The sequence below is a fragment of the Macaca nemestrina genome, chromosome 17 (genome assembly GCF_043159975.1).
Source record: "Macaca nemestrina isolate mMacNem1 chromosome 17, mMacNem.hap1, whole genome shotgun sequence".
Classification (NCBI taxonomy): Eukaryota; Metazoa; Chordata; class Mammalia; order Primates; family Cercopithecidae; genus Macaca; species Macaca nemestrina.
The window spans coordinates 1,319,764-1,341,215 of NC_092141.1; the positions used below are offsets into that span (position 1 = coordinate 1,319,764).

The 21,452-nt window shown below is 59.1% G+C and overlaps 1 protein-coding gene across 7 annotated transcripts in view; it reads right to left on the bottom strand.

Annotated features, from left to right (window-relative positions):
• The window catches only part of LOC105471552 (ABR activator of RhoGEF and GTPase), a 231,096-nt gene that overhangs the window by 54,304 nt on the left and 155,340 nt on the right, over positions 1–21,452 (bottom strand). For 6 of the 7 annotated variants that reach the window (XM_011724082.3, XM_011724102.3, XM_011724084.3 and 3 more), the window contains 5 exons: positions 16,152–16,204; positions 15,042–15,182; positions 11,875–11,996; positions 5,512–5,677; positions 151–273 (listed from right to left, as the gene is read on the bottom strand). In XM_011724082.3, the coding sequence (XP_011722384.3) occupies positions 151–273; positions 5,512–5,677; positions 11,875–11,996; positions 15,042–15,182; positions 16,152–16,204 (605 nt within the window). Of the gene's footprint in view, positions 1–150; positions 274–5,511; positions 5,678–11,874; positions 11,997–15,041; positions 15,183–16,151; positions 16,205–21,280; positions 21,342–21,452 lie in introns of those variants that run through there. The other variant, XM_011724122.3, reaches the window with a different exon arrangement.

A 21,452-nucleotide genomic window follows, 5' to 3' on the forward strand; every position in this document is an offset into this window, starting at 1 on the left:
GAGAGTGAGTCAACAGCTGGAGCCACAGCAGCCTCCTTAAGAAGAGGGGCCCGAGTTTCTGGTTCCTACAGGTTGGGGCCAGGAGCCATAGACTAGGCCGCTCTGGACTAAGGAAGGGGCTGTCTTGGTCTCAACCCCACCCTTCCTGACCTTTCCATTCCGATTGTGGATCCTGAACGGGATTGTGGGGGAGTTGAGCAGCAGCAGGAACTCATTCTCAAACATCTTCTTCTTCAGGCGCTCGATGGCCCGGCTCTGGCCTTTGTTGGCTTTCTGTAGGACGTGGGGACACAGAGGGTTTCGCTCACACTCGGGCCTTTCTCACAAGCAGCACTAAGCACGACACTCCGCTGTGTGTTAATCGTGCTCTTTACATTTTCCGTATTTCATGATGTTTTGACATCTTGTGGCAGGAGAGGCGGGTACCGGGGTGAGTAACTGCTCCCCCGCAGGGCTCGCTAATTTCTAAGACTGTCAGTGACGCCCTGTGAGCACAGCTGTCATTCACACACCCACTGATCCAGAGCCCATGTCCCCAGCTACCTTCTCTACCCGACGCTCACTCACCAAGCCAGCATCTCTACCCCACGTCACCCAGGGCCGGGGACCAGGTCACTAGAGACCACCCCTCTAGCCCAGGGCTGCCAACGTAACAGAAGCCAGCCAGTGCCAAGCCCTTTCCCTGCTCTGCCCTGTTTCTCCACGGAAAAGTTGTGGCCACACTTTCCTTCCACTCCTGCCTCCTGCTCAAAGCTGGCGCCTCCCCATGTGGCCCTGGGCGGGGTGCTATGCCTCCTTCTCTTGGGAACCCTAAATAACACAAATATTACAGCAGCATTAGCCTCTCTGGACTGTCACTCTGTTGCCTCCACACATTCAATTCCGGGCACAACAGAGACAACTGCTTAGGAAAACCTCAGACACCTTTCAGCCTGAAGCTCCGCCTGCCAGCCTGGCACCGAGGCCCCCACAGCAGGGTTCTGGCCCCCCTGTCCCGCGGACAACCCACCCGGCCCCCTCAGCTCAGCCTCCCTCCCTCACCAGCCATTCATCCTCTGTGGGCAGAGCCTGCTCCCTCAGTGTTCCCAGTTTCTGTCTATTTCATAAAGGATCCTCTCCCTTTTATTAACCGCGATTATGCTTCAAGTCTCAGCGTGCAAGGCCATCCTCAAGCTCCTAAGTTAGAATTCATCTCTGGAGCGTTTTGTTCTTTTAACCCACTGGACTGGCAAAATTGTAACGAATGTTCCCAGCCAGTGTTGTGACACTGTGGGGGACCGTCACCCTCACACACCGCGGGGGGAATGCCATCGGTCACAGCTTTTTCAGACATAAGCCTGACAATGAAGGGCACACTCACTCTGCCCTGACCCTCCCCCCGGAGGGGATCTACTGCAGAGACGCACACGCGCAGCGGTGTTTACTGTCGACCCGCCTGCTAACAGCGAAGAATCAGAAACTATCCAAATATCCAGAAACATCTGCATGCAGTCAAGCGACAGAGCGGGATGCAGTTGTTAAAAAGAATGTGATGCCGCCGGGTGCAGTGGCTCACGCCTGAAATCCCAGCACTTTGGGAGGCCGAGGTGGGCGGATCGTTTGAGGTCAGGAGTTCGAGACCAGCCTGGCCAACATGGTGTAACCCCGTATCTACTAAGAATGCAAAAACTACCGGGCGCGGTGGCGGGCGCCTGTAGTCCCAGCTACTCGGGAGGCTGAGGCAGGAGAGTCGCTTGAACCCGGGAGGTGGAAGTTCCAGTGAGCCAAAATCTCACCAGTGCACTCCAGCCTGGGTGACAGAGCGAGATTCCATCTCAAAAAGAATCTGATACATCCAAAGGGCTCAAAGACCCACCGTGGGGTGAAATGCTGAAGTTGCAAAACAGCACGTGTAGTCTAGTCTCATTGTACACACACGTGCGCACACAAACACACACACACAGGTGCACACCAGTATAAGCAAAGAAGAGTTCAGAAGAACACACCTCCAGCTGTTAGCAATGGGAGGTGGGTGGCGACCAGCTTTACCCTGTACATGCTGGTACTATGAGCATTTCTCCTTATAACAAGCCAGTATTACACTGGTGATTAGAAAAAACACGAAAGTTTTAAAAATTATTATTAAAAGGACAAGGCCGGGTGCAGTGGCTCACGCCTGTAATCCCAGCACTTTGGGAGGCCAAGGCAGGTGGATCACAAAGTCAGGAGTTCGAGACCAGCCTGACTGACACGGTGAAACCCCGTCTCTACTAAAAACACAAAAACTTAGCCGGGCATGGTGGCGTGCACCTGTAGTCCCAGCTACTTGGGAGGCTGAGGCAGGAGAATTGCTTGAACCCGGGAGGCAGAGGTTGCAGTGAGCCGAGATTATGCTACTGCACTCCAATGTGGGTGACAGAGTGAGAATCTGTCTCAAAAAAAAAAAAAAAAAAAAAAAGAACAAATCACTGCTTCTTCCATGACTCAGAGGACGGCACCTGTGCCTCTCTAGTGACTCACCACATGTGCCACGCTCTGTGGTCAGCAAGGGGCGTATCTGCTTCCTCCACTGGACAGGGATATCCATGAGGCACCCGGCGCACCCCAGGCACTGCAGCCAGTGGGGCTCAGTGAGTGTTGACTTGACTGGGCGTAAGGCCACGTCTGCACAGCTGGGGCAACAGCGGGGGCAGGAAGCCTGCTGACTCCCGGGCGGGTGAGAAACCGGCACACAGGATGCTCCTGGGCGGGGACTGTGGGCAGGGCCCAGCGGTTCAGGAGGGGGACAGCTGTGCTGGTGAGGGAGCTCCCTCTGGGCAGATGTACCCCCATCCTAGGACATCCCTGGCCCTGAACACTCCTGGGTTATAATGGTGATCTTTCTTTCCCCTGTTCAAAGAGAGATGCTTGAGTTGAAAGAATCCTTAGAGAGGCCATCTGGTCATGTTTTCTTCAATAATTGTTTGTTTATTAAGTACCTTTTTTTTTTTTTTTTTTGAGATGGAGTCTCACTCACTCTGTTGCCCAGGCTGGAGTGTAGTGGCGCGATCTCGGCTCACTGCAACCTCCACCTCCCGGGTTCACACAGTTCTCCTGCCTCAGCCTCCCAAGTGGCTGGGATTACAGGCGCCCACCACCACACCCAGCTAAATTTTGTACTTTTCGTAGAGAAGGGCCTTCACCATGTTGGCCAGGATGGTCTTGAACTTCTAGCCTCAAGTGATCCACCTGCCATGGCCTCCCAAAGTGCTGGGATTACTGGCGTGAGCCACCGTGCTGGGCCCTAAGTACCTATTTTTTACGTGTTAAGTATTAGGAACATAAAACAGAAGAAAACAGCGCTGTCAGTGGAGTTCACATTCTACTGGGGAAGAGAAGAGGCTGACAATGCAATTATAATTCAGTAGCATTTAAGCAAAGCCACAGGTAAACAAAAAGCCACAGGATCTGGGGACAGGGCACCCAATGCAGACTGTGGTGGCCGTGGGTGTCAGAGAAGCTTCCCAGGGGCGGTGAGGCCTAAGCTGAACCTGAGAGGTGAGGAAAAGAGACCAGACTGACCAAACCGCTCCACGCCCTTCCTCCACTCCAGGCCCTTCCTCAGCTCCAGGCCCTTCCTCCGCTCCCTGGGAGGCTCCTCTTGCGGTGCCTTCCTCTAAACACTGTTGTTGTGTGAACTGAAGGCTTTAAAATGTTCCTCTAAACACTGTTATGATGTGAACTGAGGGCTTTACATGTTCCTCTAAACACTGTTGTTATGTGAACTGAGGGCTTTACATGTTCCTCTGAACACTGTTGTTGTGTGAACTGAGGGCTATGCATGTTCCTCTAAACACTGTTGTTGTTATGTGAACTGAGGGCTTTACATGTTCCTCTAAACACTGTTGTTGTTATGTGAACTGAAGGCTTTACATGTTCCTCTAAACACTGTTGTTACGTAAACTGAGGGCTTTACATGTTCCTCTAAACACTGTTGTTGTTATGTGAACTGAGGGCTTTACATGTTCCTCTGAACACTGTTGTTGTGTGAACTGAGGGCTATGCATGTTCCTCTAAATAGCACTTTGGCTGCATCTATGCACACTGGTATGTAGTACACTCATTTCCAGGCAGCTCTAAACAGTTTGCAGTTCCCATTTTGAATTTTGATTTCCTCTTTACCTTGTCAGTTTGAACTTTCCAAACCAATATTCTTTTTTTTTTTTTTTTTTTAGACAGAGTCTTACTCTGTTGCTCAGGCTGGAGTGCAGCGGCGCAATCTCAGCACACGGCAACCTCTGCCTCCCAGGTTCAAGCAATTCTCCTGTCTCAGCCTCTTGAGTAGCTGGGATTACAGGCGCAAGCCACCACATCCGGCTAATTTTGTATTTTCAGTAGAGATGGGGTTTCACCATGTTGGCCAGACCAGTCTCGAACTCCTGACCTCAGGTGACCTGCCTGCCTGGGCCTCCTAAAGTGCTGGGATTACAGGCGTGATCCACCACACCTGGAAAATTTTGTATTTTTAGTAGAGATGGGGTTTTACCATATTGGCCAGACTGATCTCGAATGCCTGACCTCAGGTGATCCACCCGCCTCAGCCTCCCAAAGTTCTGGGATTACAGGTGTGAGCCACTGCGCCCAGGCTGACCAATTTTCTTGTTCACTTCTAATTTTACTCCACTGTGGTCTGTGAACATGACTTGTATGCTATCAACTTTTAGAAAAATGTTGAGATTTCCTTAGTGGCCTGTTATAGGATAAATGTGAATGTTGCACACATGTGTGACAACAATCTCAGTTTTCTGTCAGGGCACAAGCTTCTTGGCATTTTTACGCCAAGCGTGTTAATTGTGGCATTCAGGTTCTCTCTCTCCTTATTTATTTGCCTACTTGATCTGTCAGTTTCTGAGAGGCCTCTCAGGTCTTTTTCCTTGCACAGGTCCTGCTTTTCCTTACAAAAGCCTCCTTTTTCTTCTCTTGCTTCCCCAACCCCCCTGCCTTTTTTTTTTTTTTTTTTTTAAATACAGAATCTCACTCTATTGCCCAGGCTAGAGTGCAATGGCATGATCTTGGCTGACTGCAACCTCCACCTCCCGGGTTGAAGCCATTCTCCTGCCTCAGCCTCCCAAGTAGCTGAGATTACAGGCGCCCACCACCATGCCCAGCTAATTTTTGTACTTTTAGTAGAGACAGGGTTTCGCCATGTTGGCCAGGCTGGTCTCAAACTCCTGGCCTCAGGTGATCCACCTGCCTCGGCCTCCCAAAGTGCTGGGATTACAAGTGTAAGCCACTGCGCCTGGCTGCTTGCTTCCCCTTTCTATCGTGTTCAACATGCACTGCTTTCCAGGGCACTCTCCATGTTAGCCCCACGAAATCCTGAGCACTGACCCCCTCGATCTGCTTGGAGCTACTGTAGTTGGGGTCTTTCCCCTAGTAACTACACACTCAAGGCTCCCTCTCAAACTCTCAAACCTTACAACTTCCCGCCTCCACCTCCCCCAGCACAGCTGGCTCAAAGGGCCCCAGGCTCAGATACCAAGCTCTGCTCACCTCCTTCTGGATTTCACTCTTGAGGGCAGAGATCTTCATCTTCATGTCCTCCAGCTCATGGTCTGGGAAGGGGTGCACCTGGGGGCTGGCCTCAGATTCCTCGGGGGACGGAAACACCAGGTCGGCCAGGGGAATGTACCACTTACAGTCATACTGCTGGTGCTTCCTGCAAATGAGCCAAAGGGAGCCATGAGCTAGAGAGAGCCTGGCTCTTCCAGCCTCAACTCCTGGGTCCAGAACCACAGAACCACTGACAGGGGTTGACTGAGAACTTGCCAGAAGCAAGAACGATCCCTGCTCCTGAGAAGCCTGACTAGGAAACACACACGTGGAGCACATGGAGTGATGAGAGCTGGGTTCTGGGGTCTGTCCCGCCTGCAGGGAGCAACTCCACCCCATCACCTTACCAGGCTTCTGGCCTAGACGATTCATGTTGTCAAACATCCCAAACCACTTGGGTATCAAGAAGAGCAAAGCCCTCCTGGCTGGGCTCACATTTTCCTATTCCCCACCCCACACTCCTCCCTCCCTTCTAGACTATCCACGTTCAATATCCTTCAGGCTAGCAATGGAATACAGGTGTTATTCCGAATGCCAACTCTTATCAAGAGAGGTCACATGGGTCAACACTGGGTGGAGGATTACAAAGCCACATCCAAGTCTAGCAAGAAAGCGTGCTCTGGTTGATTAGTAATGTCTGCCATGGCAAAGGATGACAGGCAGAGGCATGTGTGATTAGCAATGTCTGCCGCGGCAAAGGACAACAGGCAGAGGCATGTGTGCTTATTATTGCCATCTCTGCCTCAGAACAATCTCAAACATGATCTAGTTCCAGGGAGTCATGTCCTTTATTATTATTTTTTAATTATTTTTATTTTGTGAGATGGAGTTTCGCTTTTGTCGCCCAGGCTGGAGTGCAATGGGGCGATCTCCACTCACTCCAACCTCTGCCTCCAGGGTTCAAGCAATTCTCCTACCTCAGCCTCCCGAGTAGCTGGGATTATAGCCGCCCGCCATCACACCCAGCTAATTTTTGTACTTTCAGTAGAGACGGAGTTTCGCCATGTCAGCCAGGTTGGTCTCGAACTCCTGACCCCAGGTGATCCACCCGCCTTGGCCTCTCAAAGTGCTGAGATTACAGGTGTGAGCCACTGCGCCCAGCCAGTCATCCCTTTATTGAAGTTCATAATAATCGATCCTTCCCCTAAGACTTAGATTTGCACTTCTCATTCTGACCCAAGTGTTGTGGTGGGTGCATGGCCTGCTACCCCTGTGCCGTACTTGGGGGCACAGCCAGCCAGGGAGGGCTGAAGGGGAGAGGCAGGATAGCCTGGTAGTAAACACACTAGCTTTGGCATCCCATAGACATGGGTTTGAATCCAGACTGTCGCTTCTCAGCTGGGAGAAGGGGTGTGCTTGGCACGTCGTAGGTGATCAGTAAGTGTGGGTGGAAGAATGTGTGAATGAACGCGGAATGAGCCTCTCTGCTCAAGGCACAGAGCCGACCCACATTATCGGGTAGAGAGGAGGAGGCACAAAGGAGCTTTTGCACGTTAGCTTGGGGTTCCAATCCCACCTGTGCCTCTAGCTGTGCAAGCTTGGGCAGCTTATTTACCTTCTCCAAGGCTCTTCTCTCATCTACGATAAGGGAACAACAGTCACTACTTTGTGGAGTTGTTGGGAGGACTAAAAATCATGTATTCAAAGGATGTGTCACAGCACCTGGCATGGCCTAAACCCTCAATAAATAGTAGCAGGAGACGTGGTGAATATTCACAGCACTGCAGTTAGCAGAAATTCAGAGATGTCTAATAAAAAGAGAATGCTCAAGTAAACGATTGCACATCCACTGGTAACCATGCAGGAAAGTAAAAGGATGATTATGAAGATGAGGCAGCAACAGGGAAACTGCTTATGACACGAAATAGAAACAGCAGAGCCCCAAATTGGCTATTCGCTGTGATTATAACTGTGTGAAGAAACATGAGAACATTTAAAAACAGGGAAGGAAGCAGCGCGGCAGGAGGCAGACCTCATGCTTCAGTGGGGAACGGGGTTTCCTCCAATGTCCTTATATTATCTTTATAATTAAAAACATGACTTATTTTCAAACAAAAAAAAAGGCTATGTGGTGAAATTAGGTTAATTAATACAGTTTTTAAAAGGAAAAATCCGGCTGGGCATGGTGGCTCACGCCTGTAATCCCAGCACTTTGGGAGGCCAAGGCGGGCAGATCACCTGAGGTCAGGAGTTCGAGACCAGCCTGGCTGACACGGCAAAACCCCGTCTCTACTAAAAATGCAAAACTTAGCCAGGTGAGGTGGCGTGCACCTGTAATCCCAGCTACTCAGGAGGCTGAGGCAGGAGAATCACTTGAACCCGGGAGGTGGAGGTTGCAGTGAGCCAAGATCACACCACTGCACTCCAGCCTGAGCAACAGAGCAAGACCCTGTCTCAAAAGAAAAAAAAACCCACAAAGTTGCTGAAGCCTCCATGGGGGGCAGGGTCCGGCCCCCTTCCCCCAGCCCATGTCCCTGGACTCACACTCAACACGCAAAGGTCCAGCTCCCTCCCCTGGCCCGTGTCCCTGGACTCGCACACTCACCCTGCAGAGGTCCGGCCCCCTCCCCCAGCCCGTGTCCCTGGACTCACACTCACCCTACAGAGGTCCGATCCCTCCCCCAGCCCCGTGTCCCTGGACTCACACTCACCCTACAGAGGTCCGATCCCTCCCCCAGCCCCGTGTCCCCGGACTCACACTCACCCCGCAGAGGTCCGGCCCCCTCCCCCACCCCATGTCCCCGGACTCGCACTCACCCCGCAGAGGTCCGGCCCCCTCCCCCACCCCATGTCCCCGGACTCGCACTCACCCCACAGAGGTCCGGCCCCCTAACCCTCCCCGTGTCCCCGGACTCGCACTCACCCCGCAGAGGTCCGGCCCCCTCCCCGTGTCCCCGGACTCGCACTCACCCCGCAGAGGTCCGGCCCCCTCCCCCACCCCATGTCCCCGAACTCGCACTCACCCCACAGAGGTCCGGCCCCCTAACCCTCCCCGTGTCCCCGGACTCGCACTCACCCCGCAGAGGTCCGGCCCCCTCCCCGTGTCCCCGGACTCGCACTCACCCCACAGAGGTCCGGCCCCCTCCCCGTGTCCCCGGACTCGCACTCACCCCGCAGAGGTCCGGCCCCCTCCCCCACCCCATGTCCCCGGACTCGCACTCACCCCGCAGAGGTCCGGCCCCCTCCCCGTGTCCCCGGACTCGCACTCACCCCGCAGAGGTCCGGCCCCTCCCCCTCCCCGTGTCCCCGGACTCACACTCACCCCGCAGAGGTCCGGCCCCCTCCCCCCTCCCCGTGTCCCCGGACTCGCACTCACCCCGCAGAGGTCCGGCCCCCTAACCCTCCCCGTGTCCCCGGACTCGCACTCACCCCGCAGAGGTCCGGCCCCCTCCCCCACCCCATGTCCCCGGACTCGCACTCACCCCGCAGAGGTCCGGCCCCCTCCCCCACCCCATGTCCCCGGACTCGCACTCACCCCACAGAGGTCCGGCCCCCTAACCCTCCCCGTGTCCCCGGACTCGCACTCACCCCGCAGAGGTCCGGCCCCCTCCCCGTGTCCCCGGACTCGCACTCACCCCGCAGAGGTCCGGCCCCCTCCCCGTGTCCCCGGACTCGCACTCACCCCGCAGAGGTCCGGCCCCCTCCCCCACCCCATGTCCCCGAACTCGCACTCACCCCACAGAGGTCCGGCCCCCTAACCCTCCCCGTGTCCCCGGACTCGCACTCACCCCGCAGAGGTCCGGCCCCCTCCCCGTGTCCCCGGACTCGCACTCACCCCGCAGAGGTCCGGCCCCCTCCCCGTGTCCCCGGACTCGCACTCACCCCGCAGAGGTCCGGCCCCTCCCCCTCCCCGTGTCCCCGGACTCACACTCACCCCGCAGAGGTCCGGCCCCCTCCCCCACCCCATGTCCCTGGACTCGCACTCACCCCGCAGAGGTCCGGCCCCCTCCCCCTCCCCGTGTCCCCGGACTCGCACTCACCCCGCAGAGGTCCGGCCCCCTCCCCCTCCCCGTGTCCCCGGACTCGCACTCACCCCACAGAGGTCCGGCCCCCTCCCCCACCCCATGTCCCCGGACTCGCACTCACCCCGCAGAGGTCCGGCCCCCTCCCCCACCCCATGTCCCCGGACTCGCACTCACCCCGCAGAGGTCCGGCCCCCTAACCCTCCCCGTGTCCCCGGACTCGCACTCACCCCGCAGAGGTCCGGCCCCCTCCCCTCCCCCATGTCCCCGAACTCGCACTCACCCCACAGAGGTCCGGCCCCCTAACCCTCCCCGTGTCCCCGGACTCGCACTCACCCCGCAAAGGTCCGGCCCCCTCCCCGTGTCCCCGGACTCGCACTCACCCCGCAGAGGTCCGGCCCCCTCCCCGTGTCCCCGGACTCGCACTCACCCCGCAGAGGTCCGGCCCCCTCCCCCACCCCATGTCCCCGGACTCGCACTCACCCCGCAGAGGTCCGGCCCCCTCCCCGTGTCCCCGGACTCGCACTCACCCCGCAGAGGTCCGGCCCCTCCCCCTCCCCGTGTCCCCGGACTCACACTCACCCCGCAGAGGTCCGGCCCCCTCCCCCACCCCATGTCCCTGGACTCGCACTCACCCCGCAGAGGTCCGGCCCCTCCCCCTCCCCGTGTCCCCGGACTCACACTCACCCCGCAGAGGTCCGGCCCCCTCCCCCTCCCCATGTCCCCGGACTCGCACTCACCCCGCAGAGGTCCGGCCCCCTCCCCGTGTCCCCGGACTCGCACTCACCCCGCAGAGGTCCGGCCCCCTCCCCGTGTCCCCGGACTCGCACTCACCCCGCAGAGGTCCGGCCCCCTCCCCCACCCCATGTCCCCGGACTCGCACTCACCCCGCAGAGGTCCGGCCCCCTCCCCGTGTCCCCGGACTCGCACTCACCCCGCAGAGGTCCGGCCCCTCCCCCTCCCCGTGTCCCCGGACTCACACTCACCCCGCAGAGGTCCGGCCCCCTCCCCCACCCCATGTCCCTGGACTCGCACTCACCCCGCAGAGGTCCGGCCCCTCCCCCTCCCCGTGTCCCCGGACTCACACTCACCCCGCAGAGGTCCGGCCCCCTCCCCCTCCCCATGTCCCTGGACTCGCACTCACCCCACAGAGGTCCGGCCCCCACCCCGTGTCCCCGGACTCGCACTCACCCCACAGAGGTCCGGCCCCCTCCGGCCCCCTCCCCCACCCCGTGTCCCCGGACTCGCACTCACCCCACAGAGGTCCGGCCCCCTCCCCCTCCCCGTGTCCCCGGACTCGCACTCACCCCGCAGAGGTCCGGCCCCCTCCCCGTGTCCCCGGCCTCGCACTCACCCCGCAGAGGTCCGGCCCCCTCCCCCTCCCCGTGTCCCCGGCCTCGCACTCACCCCGCAGAGGTCCGGCCCCCTCCCCCTCCCCGTGTCCCCGGACTCGCACTCACCCCGCAGAGGTCCGGCCCCTCCCCCTCCCCATGTCCCCGGACTCGCACTCACCCCGCAGAGGTCCGGCCCCTCCCCGTGTCCCCGGACTCGCACTCACCCCGCAGAGGTCCGGCCCCCTAACCCTCCCCGTGTCCCCGGACTCGCACTCACCCCGCAGAGGTCCGGCCCCCTCCCCCTCCCCATGTCCCCGGACTCGCACTCACCCCGCAGAGGTCCGGCCCCTCCCCGTGTCCCCGGACTCGCACTCACCCCGCAGAGGTCCGGCCCCCTAACCCTCCCCGTGTCCCCGGACTCGCACTCACCCCGCAGAGGTCCGGCCCCTCCCCCACCCCGTGTCCCCGGACTCGCACTCACCCCGCAGAGGTCCGGCCCCTCCCCCTCCCCGTGTCCCCGGACTCGCACTCACCCCGCAGAGGTCCGGCCTCCTCCCCCACCCCGTGTCCCCGGACTCGCACTCACCCCGCAGAGGTCCGGCCCCCTCCCCCTCCCCGTGTCCCCGGACTCGCACTCACCCCGCAGAGGTCCGGCCTCCTCCCCCACCCCGTGTCCCCGGACTCGCACTCACCCCGCAGAGGTCCGGCCCCTCCCCCTCCCCGTGTCCCCGGACTCGCACTCACCCCGCAGAGGTCCGGCCTCCTCCCCCACCCCGTGTCCCCGGACTCGCACTCACCCCGCAGAGGTCCGGCCCCCTCCCCTCCCCATGTCCCCGGACTCGCACTCACCCCGCAGAGGTCCGGCCCCCTCCCCCTCCCCGTGTCCCCGGACTCGCACTCACCCCGCAGAGGTCCGGCCCCCTAACCCTCCCCGTGTCCCCGGACTCGCACTCACCCCGCAGAGGTCCGGCCCCTCCCCCTCCCCGTGTCCCCGGACTCGCACTCACCCCGCAGAAGTCTTCTTCAGCTTGGCACACAGTAGGACATCTGTAAAGAGGAAGACATGCCGCAGCTTCCGGGAGCTCTCCGACACTTCCACCAGGAAGCCGTCCTTCACCAGCTGTCGTGTCTGAGGGAGATGGCAGACCCCAGCCTGCTCAGAGGGGAGTGCGGCCGAGGGCCGAGCCTGCATGCGGGGGCACGGCCAGCCAGGGAGGGCTGAACCGAGGGGCGGCATAGCCTGTAACCCCTTAACCAAGGTGGGTCAAGCACTGCCTTCGGAGTCACACGGATGTGGGTTTGGATCCCGACAGGCTTCTCAGCTGTGATCTCAGGCGGCTCCCTGACCTCTCTGAATCCCAGTTCACCTGCTGTAAAGTGCGGATGATGATGTCTGCCTCCTAAGGTGACTCATCGAGATGGTGCGTGTACAACAGCACAGTGCCTGGCACATCAAGTGTGCGCAACGCATGGGGCTCTCCGCAGCTACCCCTGGTGCCCCCTGTCCAGGACAACCTGGTTTCTCCACCCTGGGGCACGTACATCCCCGCTTGCAATCCCTCCTGACCGCGGCAGAGAACTTCATCTAGTTCCGGCTCAACCGAGAGCTGAGACCCGCTCAGGCCTGTCGGCGCTACTCCTCCCTGGCTTCTCTAGCCCCCCCGGGGACGAGACCTGGGTGGTCCAGCCTGGGGCTGCAGCCGTGTCCAGAGGGGACCTGCAGCCAACTCTAACTCGGGCTCTGGGTGGTTTCTGCTCCACGTGGGATTTCAAGAGTTTCCAACCCCCGCTCAGAGCCAGGAGGCCGTCCCCATCTGTCCCAGCCTTTCCTATATGATACGCGGTGTGACCTACGTCTGCTGTAACATGTAGGTGAGCGTATTCAAAGTATACAATTAAGATGACCGAGGCCAGACGCGGTGGCTCATGCCTGTCATCCCAGCACTTTGGGAGGCCGAGGCGGGCAGATCACCTGAGGTCAGGAGTTCGAGACCAGCCTGGCCAACATGGTAAAACCCTATCTCTAGTAAAAATACAAAAATTAGCTGGGCATGGTGACACCTGCCTGTAATTCCAGCTAGGAGTTTGGGAGGCTGAGGCAGGAGATTTGCTTGAACCCAGAGGGTGGAGGTTGCAGTGAGCTGAGATTGCGCCATTGCACCCCAGCCTGGGCAACACAGTGAGACTCAGTCTCAAAAAAAAAAAGATGACCATTGGCCGGGCGTGGTGGCTCACGCCTGTAATCCCAACACTTTGGGAGGCTGAGGCGGGTGGATCATGAGGTCAGGAGATCGAGACCATCCTGGCTAACACGGTGAAACCCCATCTCTACTAAAAATACAAAAAATTAGCTGGGCGTGGTGGCGGGCGCCTGTAGTCCCAGCTACTCAGGAGGCTGAGGCAGGAGAATGGCATGAACCCGGGAGGTGGAGCTTGCAGTGAGCCGAGATCGCGCCACTGCACTCCAGCTTGGGCGACAGAGCGAGACTCCGTCAAAAAAAAAGAAAAAAAGATGACCGAAAACTGAGGGTACGCTAAGGCTGAGCCCTCTGGAGATTTTTCAGATATCCCCAGAGTAAAACACACGAGGGCATCCCCGGACGCTGCACACCAGCCCCAGGAGCTGCAGAGGATCGGCTCTCTGCCCAGTGGACACTCTCCAGGCCTGTCCCTCACCACTTTCTCCCCAGGAGAACCTGGGGGCTCGTAAACAGACCAGAGGAGCAGAAACCCCGTCAGCCTCACTCCTAATGGCCTCCCCCGGACAGGAAGCCTTTCACCTGTGCCCAGATGCCAACCCAAGAGGGCAACCGTCCCTCTCATGCTTCCTGGTACTCCCCTCACTGGGCCGTCCCCACCCTTCCACCAAGAAGGGCCCCCGGGGAATGGCTGTCCCACATGCAGGTGCCCGCTGGACATTCCAGCACCCTGGACGGCCTCTGTCACCTCCAGCACCAGCTTTTCCTGCTGCGGGCTCCCCCCAAGCTACTGCTCGTGCAGGCCCAGCTGAAGCAGCTCCAAGCTCCTGCTCCCTTCGCTTCCCAGGGGACGCTGACAGCATCACACTGGCAGAGGGAGGTGTCTGCATTCAAGAACCAGGCACCCAGAGGCCGGCTTCCCCGGCATGGGGGAGAACGCATGGAGCCTCCAGACAGCCCCAGGCGAGGAATCCAGCTCTGATACCTGGGGCTGAAAGACCATGTGGTGAACCTGGAGAGACTCCCCGGCCTCACGTTCTTCTTCTGGCTCACTGGATTGTTATTATTGAGACGGCGTCTCACTCTGTCGCCAAGGCTAGAGTGCAGTGGTGCGATCTTGGCTCACTGTAACCTCCGCCTCCCAAGTTCAAGCAATTCTCCTGCCTCAGCCTCCTGGGTAGCTGGGATTACAGGCACGCACCACCATGCCCGGCTAATTTTTGTATTTTTAGTAAAGACGGGGCTTTGTTGGCCAGGCTGGTCTCGAACTCCTGATCTCAAGTGATCCACCCACCTCGGCCTCCCAAAGTGCTGGGATTACAGGTGTGAGCCACCGCGCCCAGCCTCCCTAGATTATTATGAGGATTAATGACACACTGGACTTAAAATCTCTCAGCCTAGGGCCTGGAATGCTGCAGGTCATCAGGGTGACCAAGGACTGAAGACCTCTCCTTGGCTGGGAATGGCAAATCAGGGCTGGAGAGGCATGGGGCGCCCAGCACCACCTGTGTGTGAGAGAAGGGGACGAGGGATCTGCCGCCCGTGCGTGAGAGAAGGGGACGAGGGATCTGCCGCCCGTGCGTGAGAGAAGGGGACGAGGGATCTGCCGCCCGTGCGTGAGAGAAGGGGACGAGGGATCTGCCGCCCGTGCGTGAGAGAAGGGGACGAGGGATCTGCCGCCCGTGCGTGAGAGAAGGGGACGAGGGATCTGCCGCCCGTGCGTGAGAGAAGGGGACGAGGGATCTGCCGCCCGTGCGTGAGAGAAGGGGACGAGCGATCTGCCGCCCGTGCGTGAGAGAAGGGGACGAGGGATCTGCCGCCCGTGCGTGAGAGAAGGGGATGAGGGATCTGCCGCCCGTGCGTGAGAGAAGGGGACGAGCGATCTGCCGCCCATGTGTGAGAGAAGGGGACGAGGGGTCTGGCCCACCCCAGACTTCTCAGCCTGGGTGAGGGGCCGTGCTGGGCCCTGAGCTCACCTCCCCCTTGGGTGTTGTGACTGCAGTCCGGCGGGGGTCGATGTCCTCGTTGATGCTGGACAGGAAGTTCTGGGAGATGCGGAGAGCATCCTGCAGCAGTGGGTAGTCAGGGTGGTCCACAGGTGTGTGCTTCAGCAGGTCCTGGGAAGGGTGAGGCAGTGAGTTGAGGGGAGCGGCTCTGGGGCCCGATGTGTGGCCACAGGGGAGTGCTCAGTCCCCACCCAAAGAATCCAAAGGATGGGCACTCAGGGACCCACCTAATTCCTGAAAAATCTGAACTACAAATCAGAGTCAGGCGGGGTGCAGTGGCTCATGCCTGAAATCCCAGTACTTTGGGAGGCCGAGGCGGGAGGATCACTTGAGATCAGGAGTTCGAGACCAGCCTGGGCAACACGGTGAAACCCCATCTCTAGTAAAAATATAAAAATTAGCTGGGCGAGGTGGCGGGCACCTATAGTCCCAGCTACTTGGGAGGCTGAGGCAGGAGAATCGCCTGAACCTGGGAGGCGGAGCTTGCAGTGAGCTGAGATCGTGCCACTGCACTCCAGCCTGGGTGACAGTAAAAATAAAAACCAAAAAAAATAAAAAGAAAAAGAAGAGCCAGTGCAGCAGGTGGAGGGCCCTGGCTGCTCCCTCTTCTCCCAGTTACAGTCATTATTCTTTCCCCAGTGGGGAAGCCAGGTGGAGGCTCATCCCCCTGAGCAGCTGGGAGAGAAACCGAAGGCCAGGTGGAGGCTCATCCCCCTGAGCAGCTGGGAGAGAAACCGAAGGCCAGGTGGAGGCTCATTCCCTGAACAGCTGGGAGAGAAACCCGTGTCCGCCCTGCAGCTGCTCCAAGGATGCTGGAGACCAGGAGGCAGCGGGTGGGGAAGCAGGAAGTGCCTGCCTCCCGGGGAGCACCTGGCCAGTGTCAAGCTTAGTAGCCAAGCTGTATTCAGGCCCTGGCCTGGTGGCATGGATACTACAGGCCAGAAAGGCATCCTCCGGGCCTAGGGACCCCTGATTCCCCACGTGGGCTGTTCTCAGTGACTCCAGCACCCTCTCACCCCAGACTCAGTCTTCCACCGCACTCCTAAGCCCTCTCTGGCCATTCAGGGGCTTGACACTTACGTGTAGGACTAAGGTGCTCCGAGTGACCCGGTCAATGGGCTTGTAGAGCAGAGCTGTTTGGGAGATAGGGAGGAGGAGGAAGAGGATGATGGACAAGGGCAACCCAGCACCCCAGAGACCAGCGTCGTCCCCCACCCGCCTGCTTCCCATGTGAACACCCCTCGCAGGATGCCAGAGTGAGCCCACGGCAGCCCCCACCTCTGCTCTCACTCCCCAGGCAGACCAAGCAGCGGACACTGCCCTGGCAGCCCCAGCTCCCTCTCCAGCCCTGCCTCCTCTCCAATCAGATGTGGCTTCCTCGAGAGCCACGTGCCCCCCGCAAGGCCTGTCCTGGCCTCACGTGGCTCAAGGCAGATGCTCCCCTGGACCCCCAGCCCTGAATCACACAGCTCCACCCAGCGACACCCTGCAGAGTCCAGCACACCTGCCACACGCAGGACCCCAGAATCACACAGCTCCACCCAGCCACGCCCTGCAGAGTCCAGCACACCTGCCACACGCAGGACCCCAGAACAGGGAACGAGACATTCTGTGTTTCTAAGAAGGGCAGCTCTCCAGACCTTATCATTCTCAGGCTCCTGCAGCTGAAGGCTGGGCACAGACAGCTGGGATTGGCATGCCTCACTGTGACCCACAGGACTGGCCTCATCTCTCAGAGGAAAGACCCCTCCCCACATCCTCAAACCCCAGAGCAAGCACAGGAAGGCTGGAGGCCAGGGAGGCTGGAGGCAGGGAGGCTGGAGGCCAGGGAGGCAGGGAGGCTGGAGGCCAGGGAGGCTGGAGGTCAGGGAGGCCGGAGGTCAGGGAGGCTGGAGGCCAGAGGCAGGGAGGCTGGAGGCCAGGGAGGTCGGAGGCAGGGAGGCCGGAGGCCAGGGAGGCCGGAGGCAGGGAGGCTGGAGGCAGGGAGGCTGGAGGCCAGGGAGGCTGGCCTGATCTCCACAAAAAGGCTCTGCTCCCCGAGGCTAGCCTGGTCAACACAGTGAAACCCTGTCTCTACTAAAAACACAAGAAGTAGCCAGGCATGGTGGCACACACCTATAATCCCAGCTACTTGGGAGGCTGAGGCAGGAGAGTCACTTGAACCCGGGAGGCGGAGATGATAGCGAACCAAGATCGCGCCACTGCACTCCAGCCTGGGCAACAACAGCGAAACTCCGTCTCAAAAAAAAAAAAAGAAGAAAAGAAAGGCTGTGCTCTCAACACGTGGCAGCCCGAGGGGCAAAGTTTTCCTGAAGCAACTCAAGTTAGGCCTCACATATGAGAGCCCCAAAGAGGCTGGGAGAACCCAGGCAAGACCAGTCCAGGACCCCAAGAGCCACACCCTCCACAACCCAGACACCAAGTGAGGATGGCTGGGATTCAGCAGGGACAGGTGGAGGTGGCAGCTGGTGGATCAACACTTCCCAACGCCCTTCCTGCACGCAGCTGTGCCTGCCCTCCCAGCAGGAGGCTCAGCTTCAGTTCTGCACCTGGATGCTGTCCCTGGGGTCAGGACCTTGGGCCTCCTGCCGCAGGGGCAGTGAGAGAGGCATGGTGTTCATCTAGGAAGAAGGATCCCAGACTGGGTGTCCCATAGGACCAGGATGTGACAGGTCCCAGCGTGAACATGCATGCCCTAGCCGGGCCCCAAACCCAAGAGTTCTCCACAGCCTGAGATATAAATATCCCGTGCGCGGCTAAGCAGACACTTCAGGGAGCAATCTGCAGGCTGTGAAGAAAACGCAGCCTCAGCAGGGGCCACCAGCCTAATGTGCAGTCCAAGCTTGGCTGCCCATCAGAATGACTAGGGGAGCTGTTAAAAGATACAGATGCCTGCCCCCAGCCCCATCAACTCAACCCAAATCTCCGCAAGACCACACGGGGCATGAGCATTTTTAAAAAGCTTCTTTACTGATTTGAATGTATAATAGTAGTTAAAAACCACTGCTTTGTATTTTATGTATTTTAATTTTTAAAAAAATAGAGAGATGAGGGGCCGGGTGCAGTGGCTCATGCCTGTAATCCCAGCACTTTGGGAGGCCGAAGCGGGTGAGTCACTTGAGGTCAGGAGTTCAGGAACAGCCTGGCCAACATGGCAAAAACCCGTCTCTACTAAAAAAAAAATTAGCAGGGCCTGGTGGCAGGTGCTTATAATCCCAGCTACTTGGGAAGCTGAGGCAAGGGAATCTCTTGAATCCGGGAGGCGGAAGTTGCAGTGAGCTGAGGTCGTGCCACTGCACTCCAGCCTGGCAACAGAGCGAGACAGGAAGGAAGAAAGTAGGGAGGGAGGGAAAGAAGGAAGGAAGGAAGGGACGGAGGGAGGGAAGGAGGAAAAGAAGGAAGGAAGGAAGGAAGGAAGGAAGGAAGGAAGGAAGGAAGGAAGGAAGGAAGGAAGGAAGGAAGGGAGGGAGGGAGGGAGGGAGGGAGGGAGGGAGGGAGGACAGCGAGCGACAAGGTCTCACTATGTTGCTGGTCTTGAACTCCTGGCCTCAAGCAATCCTCCTGCCTCAGTTTGCCAAAATGTTGGGATTGCAGACATGAGCCACCATACCCGGCCAACCACTGGTTTACGTAAATACACTTCACATGACACATCTGTAGCCCTTTCTTATCTAGCAATTTCCAGAGACCCTCCCCATGGGCCATGGAAGCTTGAAGGAACGAGGCCAGTCTTGGAGTGTCCTGGGGCACTGAGGGTACAGCCCAGGTCCTCGCTCAGGTGGGTCCATTTCTGAGGCTGTTTAAGGCACCCACCTGTGGCTCAGCCCATCTTCGGGAAAAAATCACACTCGAGAATCCCAGAGACCCAAAAGAAAGCACAAGCTCAGCAGACACCTGCCGGAGTGGGCCCCAGAGTGGCAGCTCCACAGAAAGCTGACACTGCATTATTGGCTCCCCGCAGCCCTCTCCTGGGTCCCAGGAGGAAGAGGTTTCTGACTAAGCTCAGAGGTCTGCACACATGGCAGGTTGGGTTTCAGAGGGGTTATTAATATGCCTGTGGTCACCTCCAGAGTCCACCTGAGCAGGGCTGCGGAATGAGCCCCGGGAGGGCGGCCAGGAGGACAGGTGCACAGGGAGGGGGCGCTGGGACGACGTCAGATACAGAGGGAACCGGGGGAGCAAGAGCGGCCCTGAAGTTTGTGCTCCCCACGGCCCCTGCACGCCAGGGTCCCCTGAGAACTCAGGGGGAGGCGCTCGCTCTGGCCCTTCCCCGTCCCCAGGCTCCGGCAGGCTGGCCTGCTTCCTGCCCGGCCTCACCCACTCTCCCCACCCCTCTCCACTGACTTGGGCGGCAAGCTGGCCTCGCTCTAGTTTGCTGGGTACTCGCTGTGTGCCCAGGGTACTGAGTTCACTGCTTTGCTCACATTATTTCCTGTGATTAAAGAGGGAGGAAATTCTCACTAGCCCCATTTTACAGACAAGACAACTGAGGCCAGAGACGTTCTGTGGCTTGTTCCCCATCACCAAGCTACAAGTGGTGGGAGCTGGGCTTTGAACGCAGATCCACTCATGCTCCTGGCTTTGAGCTGCCCCTTCCTCAGGGGAGGGCAGCACCTGTAAAATCTCAATGACCCACGGGGAGGGTTCTTGGGAAGAGTGACCAGGACGGGGTGAGCCCCCTCCTCACAAGCTGGCCCTTTCACTCCTCATTCCCCACTTTGAAGCTGACTTCAACAACAGTATCACGGAGACCGAAGCAGTGTGAACTCCAGGTCCCGGGTCGAAGCTTCCTTGTGGGGAAGAGAGAGGAAGCCAAGGCTACATTTCCTTTTCAGGGAGGCAGAGTCGAGACCTGACCAACCCCTAGGCCAGATCAAAAAGACCATTTCGCCTCCGATCGCTGACCAGGCCAATTTCAAGCGAGAACAGGGTTCCCGCGGCCATCCTGCCGGGCCGCAGGAGAAAGGCTGCCTCAGAGCTTGCTTCCCTCAAGAGGGTCCCGAGAAGATCAAGGGACAGTGGCCCCATACAGCCCCTCCACCATGGCCGCCTCTGGGAAGGAGCCCAGGAAACCTACCGTCTCTCCTCTGCAAGCTGCCACCCCCCTCACGTCAGCCTTCGACAAGGAGCTCCAAGGAGCTCCGGGTTACCAGGGAGATAGGAAGGGAAAGTGACTGAGAAGGGGGCAGAGCCGAAACACCTGCTGGGAAGGAAGAGGAAGGTCCTAAAACCAGCCGCCCGCTGCTCCCACAGACTCTGGCCTGGGAGCCACATGTGCCCGCCCCACTGCCTGCCACAGGGCACCCCTTGGCACGCCTTGCCTCTTGGGGCAGGGTCCACAGGCTTCTGCACATCTTCCTGCCTGGGCCGGCTTCATCCTCCTATGACCAACAGTCGTGCTGATGACATGCACCTGTCCCGGGACCTCCCCCATCCCCCCCAGCCAGCTTCGGGAGCTGCAAGGAGGATGGTCTGGGTTCCTTCCACCGAAAGGTGGGGTGTGTGTGACCTTCACAAAGCAGCTTGCCACACCCCCTCTCTCGCTGGCACTGCTGACCTGCCTTCCACAGTTAAGGACCCAGACCTCGGCTCCGGTGTCTTTCATAGCTGAAAACAAACCTCTCAGCTCCTTCCTGCTCCCGCAGCCCCTCCGTGTCCTCCGCCTGCTGCTCCGAGAGCTGGCAGCATGTGCACTGGAGCACACAATACCCTGCCGCCCAGCCTCCGCTCCTCTCTCCAGAAACAAAGAAACTCCCAACTTCTCCCTCCGGCTCACACTGGCGCCCTGTCGGCTGGCAACGCCACCATCCGGACCATCAACACCCATGGCCATGCTGTGCCTGGCCCCCACGGACCCTCTCCCTGGCCTCAGGGCTACTACATCTGCGGGCACAGCTCCTCGCCGTCTCTCCCTAACAGCCCCTCCAGGAAGTTCTCTCACACTAGCCCACCAATTCCCCGCCGATCCTCGGGGGCACCTGGCCCTCCAGCCTGGTCCTTCCATTTGCAAACGGCCCTGCCCTGAGCAGCCCCCAGGTTTCAACTCTAGGCTGGACGCCGGCGGAAACGAAGGGGGAATTCAGGACCAGCCACTTGCCCGCCCTCCTTCCCTGTGGCCCTCAAACCTCGCCAGACACATTTGAGCCCACTCCAGCTGGCCCCCAGAGGTGGGAGGGTCTGCCGCCTCCCACAGCGGGCACCTGGGTTACCATAGGTGCAGTTACAGCAGAAGCGAATAATGAGGAGAATCTCCATGGCAGCCTCTGTCTCCGCAGCGGGAGCGTGCAGCCATCGCTCCAGGCTCCCCGGCGCCCACCAGCAGCCCGGCCACTCAGCCCCCTTGCTGATGCCGCGGCACAGACTCCAGCATCGAGCAGCCGC